Source organism: Egretta garzetta, unplaced genomic scaffold (assembly GCF_000687185.1).
Source record: "Egretta garzetta isolate BGI_Z169 unplaced genomic scaffold, ASM68718v1 scaffold45, whole genome shotgun sequence".
Lineage (NCBI taxonomy): Eukaryota > Metazoa > Chordata > Aves > Pelecaniformes > Ardeidae > Egretta > Egretta garzetta.
In genome coordinates this window covers 8517349-8525186 of record NW_009260028.1, presented here as the reverse complement: position 1 = coordinate 8525186, position 7838 = coordinate 8517349, and the positions used below count along the sequence as shown (strand labels likewise).

At 48.7% G+C, this 7838-nt stretch overlaps 1 protein-coding gene across 1 annotated transcript; it reads right to left on the bottom strand.

The window, feature by feature from the left end:
- Positions 1 to 282: 282 nt before the first annotated feature.
- CLIC6 (chloride intracellular channel 6) lies at positions 283 to 6383 on the bottom strand. Its single transcript, XM_035896488.1, has 6 exons — positions 6345 to 6383; positions 4821 to 4930; positions 4245 to 4370; positions 3072 to 3178; positions 1837 to 2018; positions 283 to 444 (listed from the first exon to the last, which is right to left on the bottom strand). The coding sequence occupies exons 2-6, from the start codon at positions 4874 to 4876 to the stop codon at positions 283 to 285; spliced, it is 633 nt and encodes a 210-aa protein (XP_035752381.1). The 5' UTR covers positions 4877 to 4930; positions 6345 to 6383.
- Between the last annotated feature and the right edge of the window lie 1455 nt (positions 6384 to 7838).

The window sequence follows — 7838 nt, the reverse complement described above, 5'->3', positions numbered from 1 at the left end:
GGATTTCCCTAACTTCAACAAACGCTTTAATATTGGCTGATGCCGTTCACTTGCAATGCACAACAGACATCCATGCGTGCAGACGTCTGTACAGACAAACAAACATATACACACATAATTTAAGAGTGAGCAAATAATGCTATACAATCATTATAAAAGGAGGATTGGCCAATAGCAGAACTTAAAATTACACTGCAGAATGTATGCTGGCTTTTGTTTTTTCCATCTTGGCTGGTGCACATCTAAGTCTCAGAAGTAATAAAGAGTGGAGGCATCTTCTGTTTACTTCATTCTCTTCGCAACATCCAAATACGCATACTCAATTTCTTGATCGGCAGGACAAGTGTTTGTAAATTCATCTCTTGCATATGCATTGTTCAAGTATCTTGAAATCCCTGTCATTTCAGGTGGAAAATCAAAATTTCTGTATTTTTTTGCAACAACCTGTTATTAAATGAAAAAAAAAGAAATATCATTACACACATGATCTGAAAAAAAAACCCAACAAATTTACTCTTTATGTGCATTTTTGATTTTCAACATGTAAGTCTGTCATTATATGCAATGTAGGGGGAAAGGAGAAGGAAAGACAAAAAAACCCAGAGGATGGGGGGCAAAGAAAGCTAGCTAACAAGCTAATTCACTTAGAAGGATTTATTTGGCATAAATATTCTGCTGGAGCTACGCAGAACTAAGTGGACCAGTAGACCACACCTGGCAGAGACACAGCTTAAAACAGCAAAGGAGCTAGCATAAATCAGAATTAACGGAATAACCTTGCGGTAATAAACCAGCCCACGCTCAGATACTTCCACTGAAACAGAAAGGGAAAACTTGAATTAAAATACTAAATTTCAGATGGCTAGGGAAAACAACTACTGGCCAATAGTTGATCCCTGCCCGTTGGCCAGCGCGATGGTGTCACGTTCACCCTCCATCACCCTTCAGAGGTTCACCTGACATAAGGTGATTCCCCTGTGCTGGCTCTGCTGACCCTGCTGCCTCTTGCACTTCGCCGTGCCTGAGCTCTGCGTGGGCATGGGAAAGGGCCCGTGCCCTTGCTGCTGTCTCTGGAATAGCTTCAACCAGGGCATCTCTGGGGGAAGTTTTCACTTGTGGAGGTGTCAGAAACCAATTCAATCCACTGGTCCTCTGACAAAATAGTAGTCAGAAAGGAAACTTTCTGAAGTGGCCTCATGTGTTGGAAAACCGATGAAGTTCCAGCGTGGCCATTTCTCTTGCAGAGCCTGGTTGGCTCCAGAGTAGCCCAGGGACAGGCTGTGACAACAGCCAGACATCTTGGTCATCAGGACCATTAGGAGTGTGTGGATGCTCTGCAGCCCCGCAAGAGGAGGCTGGGAGCCTTGGCTGGAAGGCTGGGTGGTGGCTACCCTGCCAGCATTATTGGTGCTAGTGGTGGTATTCAGCAAAGGGAGGGTTTTGCATTAAAGGTGGGAGGCACAGCTTCAAATTTCAGCTTTTGCTGGCTTCTTGAACTGGCACGGACAAAATAATTTAACCTTACCAGTCCATGGCACTTTGCATATGAAATGCAAATGAAAGCACTTCTCTGCAACACTGAATATAGCACTCATTTCATACTTGTGGGAGGCTTGGCGAGTTATAGGAAACCAGATATTCTAGCTCCAGAGTCATCAACTTGAGGATCTGCCTAGCTGTGCTGTAATGAAACGGGCTTGTGCATTAGCATTCATCAGCATCCCTGCACGGCTACTGCCTGCCTCAGAACAGAGACAGGATTCCTCTGCCTTTTAGAAAAGGACTTGAGCTTCTGTGTCGCCCTCCTCTTAGGGAAGCTAAAAAGCAAACGCAAACCTTGATTATATGGAGCTTTGGTAGGAGGTTGCAATCCGCTAAGGTGAGCTCATCTCCATCCAGGAATTTCCGGCTGGAAACGGTGATCTCCTCAGTGCTGTAAGCATCAATTTCATCAGGCAAGGGGCTATTTAAATAGTTGTCCAGCTTCCTCAGGGCTTTAAGCAAAGATTTTTCCAAATCTAGGTTAAGACAATAAAAAGGTCATTCAAGCCTGTACCAAGGTCTCTCTGACACCAAGCAGAAAGGCGACTCCTGCATCCTGTCTCCTGGCACCAACCCAGCTCACAGCTACCCGGCCACGCCAACTCCTGCAATTCCTTTATCCTAAGCTTAAAACTTAATGCCGGGATAAGAGCTCTAAGTAGCTAAAGGGGGTTCTGAGAAAAACCAGCCTGGGGCTGTGTGACCAGAAATGGCTCCTCAAACACCTCTGCAGAGCGTGCTTTGGCAGAGTGGCCCGGCAGAGTGGCTCTGCCTTCACATGGACTCTTGCCTTGGGAACCAGGGGGCAAGTGCCTGCCCACAGGCACGACAGCAAGGCTGGGAGCAAGGACAGCAAGGCTGGGAGCGAGGACAGCAAGGCTAGGAGCGAGGACAGCAAGGCTGGGAGCGAGGACAGCAAGCCAACCGGGATGCCGCTTTGGGGTGCACGGGAAACCAGCCCATGAGTCCTGTGCTTTCAGCTGAGCGCACAGGAGTGGGATTGGGGCAGCAGGGGCTGGCAAGGGTTGGACGGGTTTTTGTGGGTTGGTGGTGCCCCTGGGCCACTGTGGAGAGGGGAGAAGGGAAGAGGAAAGGGAACAGGGCTGAGAGCTGGAGGACAGGGATGATGTATGGTGGTAGTGAGGGTCCTGCTGTAGAGAGATGTGCCCTGGGGCTAGAGTCCTCTTTATTTAGAGAAATGGAGCAGGAAGGTAAGGTCTCAGTTCAAGTGGGCTGTGCTTTTAGCAGAACTGTGGGGAAGGTGCAGTCTCAAGGGCTTGAGAGCTGAAGAAATGAGGAGGAGCTGGAGTTGGTGCTGCCACGCTGACAGTGGTACCTGTGAAAACTAACTTTGGGAATCCTCAAATAAGAGAGTGAGCAGGCACAGATTTCCACAGCCTTTACATTCTGGAAAATGACTATTTAACCTAAGCTGTAAAGGGGGCATCTCCGACATAGCGTCCTAGAATTGTACAGCTCTAATTTCTCCCAGTAGCTACCAGGGCTGACGAAAGGACTGCAGTACATACTTTCATTAGCATCTTTTCTTGGGTTCTTTATGAATGCAGAGAATTTTGCAAACACGTCATTTCCCGCAGAGTTAGACTCGGGGTGGTTCGGTGCAAGTTTGGGATACCTGAGGAGTTAAAAGAAACAAAAAGAAGTTAGCAAGCGCAAATTTAAACCATAGTTAAACCATGTGGATGACTTCCCTTTCCTGAGGGAGGTGGGAGACGACTGTTATCGCTTGCAAACACTGCCCAGACAGCCCAGTGCCTCTCCCAGGCCTCCTGCACTGGAGGTGAGGCTGCGTGGAGCCTGGCTCCTGCCTTGAGGAGGAGCAGAAGGAAAGTCCTTACTCGCACTGGCTGCTGCTCCTCCCGGCCCCCTTGCCTGGCCTGCTCGTGCGTGAGCAAGCTCAGAGCAGCAGGGGCAGACAGGAAGGGAAAAATGGTGGGGAACAGCTGCTTGCCTAGTTTAAGTCAGGTCTGGCTGCTTGAGAAGGGAGCGTTGCGGAGGGTGCTGCTGGCCCAGGGAAGGGAAGGCACCTGGGTGGGGGACAGGAGGCTGCTGCTGGTGGGACAGCAGGATTTGGGGAGAGGTAGGAAGAGCTGCTGGGGTGGGAAAGGACAAGTCCAAAACCCAGACCCCGCCGCTGCGTGCTCAGATGGGCCCACTCAGCCACTCAAAATGCGCCCCAGCACATCTGCCCTGTGGGAGGCTTTCACTGCCCTCTTCTTCCAACTCCCTGCTCCCAGCAAGCATTGTTATTTGTATAGAGTGAAGGGGGAAGCCTGAGACAAACACAAGTGGAGGAAAAGAGGTCAGGTTTCTGCAGCAGCACGCAGGTTTCCACAGACGCTTGCTGCAGCAGGGTGGATTTCGTGCCTGGGGAATGACTGCAGCAGCACCACAGTGAACTCGGGGCAACGGCGAGGGCAGGAGGAGGAGCGCAGCCACCGTCTCGGGGCCACCCTGGGGACATCCCCTGCACGGTGCCAGGCTTCAGCACTCGTTCGCTCCAGTCAAAGTTACCCCTCCCAGAAAGCTCCACCATGGCAGCCGGACCAGCCCCGTCCCCCCGACCCTTGAGCCTCTCAATTAGAAGACGTGCAGCTCATTGAGGGCTTGGCCTGCCGAAACCGAGGGGGTTTGGCCACTGACCACCATGGAAGGGCTAAAAGCAGCCAGGAACACAGTACCGGGGTGGCGCAAGCTTTTCTTCCAAGAACTCCTCGATCTTATTGACATCAGTTTTCACTTCACCATCAAATGTCATGAAGGGGGGGTTTGTTCCTGGGGCGAGGTTCTGCAGGTCGGCAGGCTTTCTGATGGCAGGACAGAGATGGGGTGAATCACAACAGGAGCCACATTTGCAAATTCTATGGTTAATTGCAGCGGACTGTTTTCACCTTTAAAATAGCAGGCTACTCTACGTCTTTCTTACCAAATAAAACTTAGCCAGCTGTCTCACACCGGTGGTGTGAGAATTCACTAGCCTGTGTGTCTGAGTGTGCTTCGAAATGCTTAAAGCCTGCCCCCCAAACTTCTGCCTTATGTTACAGAGACCTACTGCAAAACAGATTAAAATCTCAAGTGCTTCAAAGGAGTTAGTCCACCTTATATTAGTGAACCCTAAAGAGAAATCAGGCATCCAGACCGTTAGCGTAATGCCAAGACACAGTATGCATTTCAAATCTATCAGAAGAGAGCCACCCTTTAAAATCACCATTTTGGAAAAGTTGTTCTGAAAATGAGAACTCCGGTTACAATCTCACCTTTTCAAATCCACGGTTGTGACATTAAATATGACACCTTTTAGCCACAGAATCATAAAGAGACGCTGAGAGAACGGGCAATTTCCAATACTTTCCCCATCACTGCCAGCCTACAATTAAAAAAAAAATTAAAAAAGGCATACATACTTCTGTGATGATAGCAAATGTTGATAGCAGATGCAGCAGGAAAGCAGAAAACCCAAATCTGCTATGAGTACGTATGGCATGTTACTCATCTCAACTAATACATATTTTCGTGCAAAGTTTCTTTATATCCTTCTCCAAACATGCACATAGATATGATGAAGAATCCTGTCATCTTGGAGATGTAGTTGTTCATTAAAATGCATCATGAATATTGCCATAAGTTAGAAAACAAACTTGAAATCACAGCAGTCCTTCCAAAGGAAATAGTCTCCACCTCATTTGTCTGTGTGAACGTAAATCTACCAAAGTCACTGCAAGACTAAAACAAGTTTAAATCCACTTATGATCACAGGAAACAAGCAGAGGAAGATTTACCAGCATAAACTGAGATGTAACGTCTACAGCACTTAAGGAAATAAACAGAATAAATCAAATAACGGAGAGTTTCAAACTAGACAACTGGGGGGGAGGGACCCAGAGAAGGAGGGAAATCAGGCAGCAGCCTTGCTCCAGCTGAACGCGCCCGTCTCTGCGCTTTGCTGTACTGAGGACTAAAGGCTAATCCCTCCCAGTTATAGACCCAGGGCTCCTGCTTTTAAGGCTTACATGTGGCTGCATCCAAGTCACGTAACCCCTCTTCCTCTCTGCCCCTGTCAAGACGGTCTTTTGGTTTTGGCTGAACGAATCGCCGGGCACTACTGTAAAGCACCAGAGGTGCAACTCACCACGCCTGTCACCGCAGAGGCACTGCTCTCCCCTGCTCTGTGCTGCAGTTTGTGAAGAGGCTCCGATAAAACAAGGCGAAGTTTTGCTTAGGTGCTACTGGCTAAGTTACGCTTCATGGCGAGGTTGTTGGAAGAGAGCAGAGGTCTCATTTTTAAGCCCTTCATATAGAATCATAGAATCATAGAATTACTTTGGTTGGAAAAGACCTTTAAGATCATCGAGTCCAACCTTTAACCTAACCCTGCCATCCCACCACTAAACCATGTCCCTAAGCACCTCATCTATCCTTCTTTTAAATACCTCCAGGGATGGGGACTCGACCACCTCCCTGGGCAGCCCGTTCCAGAGCCTGACAACCTTTTCTGTGAAGAATATTTTCCTAATGTCCAACCTAAACCTGCCCTGGCTCTCCTAAAGCGCAGTTTTAAAACTTAAGATTAAATGTAAGGAAGGGCGCAGAAATAAAAAACCAGGTGTATCATTTACTTAGTTAATAGGTTAGTTCCTTAAGGTTTGCAGACCTTATAACCAAACAACACACATTAATGAAACCAGTTCTGCTTGCTCTTTCACCTTCCTCAACGCTAATCAAATGAATCTCAAATACAGTAGAAAATTCTCCATAAACAAGCATAGCTTTACAGTGCTCACCTTCACAAAGAGCTCTATGTCTGGAAATGAGCGCCTGCTCTGGAGCAGGCAGGTTTCTGCCATGGAGCTCGAGGGACACAGGAGGAGGGATGCCCCCAAGCCTTGATAAACTGCCTTATTCTCTGCATCGACTGGAAGGATTCTCTTCTGATAACCCTCTGCTGCTTTCTGCCTCTGGTACTGCGACAGCCACTGGCTCTCTCAGTAATGAAAACCAGAACAGCCTATTGCCTTAAACACTGCCAGGGTATGAAAGCTTTCAGAAATGCTAAAACAGCTGGACCGCTCTGTGAGAAAAGTCTTGTTTCGTAGGTGGCAAAACCAAAAGCTGGTCAAAAGCTACTATTGTATTTTCCCTCCTACTCAGAGCACTGCTTTCCAGCACTGTGCAGTTTACAGCAATGGCAAGATAGAAAACTACTGTCTATTTTTCATAAGAACTAGACTACAAATGCTGACAGCACCACGTGCTTAAAATAGAGCTAAATACATGACACCACCATGTTGCCTCACCCAACCTCTTATGCCATGTTTTACCCACCCCACAAGGAACAAAGGGGCTGAAGGGCATCAGTGTGACCCCTCAGTGCCAGCAACGGGTACCCCATGCTGTCTCAGTGCCAGGCTGCACGGAGCGGGGAAGCAGCAGTCAGGGGACGTCGTTTTGGAGGTGCTGTGTCTGGAGGAGGCAGGCAGATAGGGCTGGCCACGGGCTGGCTCCCGCCAGCTCCTTCCAGCTGCCCCGCACTCCCTGCCACAACCAGGTCCCAGCCTGCTGCCCTCACACCAGCTGTGCTGCCGACAGCCAGCTGTGCTGCCGACGGCCAGCTGTGCACCCAAGATGGGCTGCCAGGGAAATCCCTTGAGCAGGACACCGAGGGAGCAGCAGCCCAACCTGGTACCAGCCTGTGCTTTGGTGTCTTAAAGAGTTTATTACGGAGGAGTTTAAACCATCAGCCTAAGTCAGTGAAGAAATAATCTTAGGGTAGCACATTGCTGTGGAACAACAGAACAAGTGTCCAGAAAAAGCAGTTTCCACAACTGATTTGGTGTTTTCATTCAGCCTTTGGTAAGGAAAAAATAAGCTACCTCAGCAGGGTTCATGTACCGTTCAGAGAACTTTGCAGATAGCCCTGCGGTCAAGAACAGCTGTGTGATCGAGAGGGACAGCAGGGTGAATTTTTCCTCATCAACTACTACCTTCTGACAGCCATTACATACTAACACTTTGGCTCCCCTGAACTTTTACTGCTGGAGCTAAGGAAAGGCGGTTGTTGCTTTGTTTTGTCCCCCATCACCTTCTGGGGAGACCTCCGTAGGTAGAGTCAGAGCCCCAGATGTGTGACTGTGACAAACATGGGCGCAAAGCAGGCACCGAGTCCCAGTTTGCCCCTAACTGGAATGGCAAGTAGGCAACCAGGAAGGTGAGGGACTGGCAGCCCTGGAGATGTTAAAGAAGCAACCTTCTATCTTGCTTCTAAGTGCAAACTCTTT

What these genes read in the sequence shown, in the direction of transcription:
- CLIC6 (XM_035896488.1), bottom strand. Translation starts at nt 4,876, where the DNA reads ATGATTCTGTGGCTAAAAGGTGTCATATTTAATGTCACAACCGTGGAT. An exon ending in AAGAAAAGATGCTAATGAAA is followed by an intron (nt 2,019 to 3,071) that starts GTATGTACTGCA and finishes GTCTTAACCTAG; the next exon opens with ATTTGGAAAAATCTTTGCTT. An exon ending in CAAAGCTCCATATAATCAAG is followed by an intron (nt 445 to 1,836) that starts GTTTGCGTTTGC and finishes ATTTAATAACAG; the next exon opens with GTTGTTGCAAAAAAATACAG.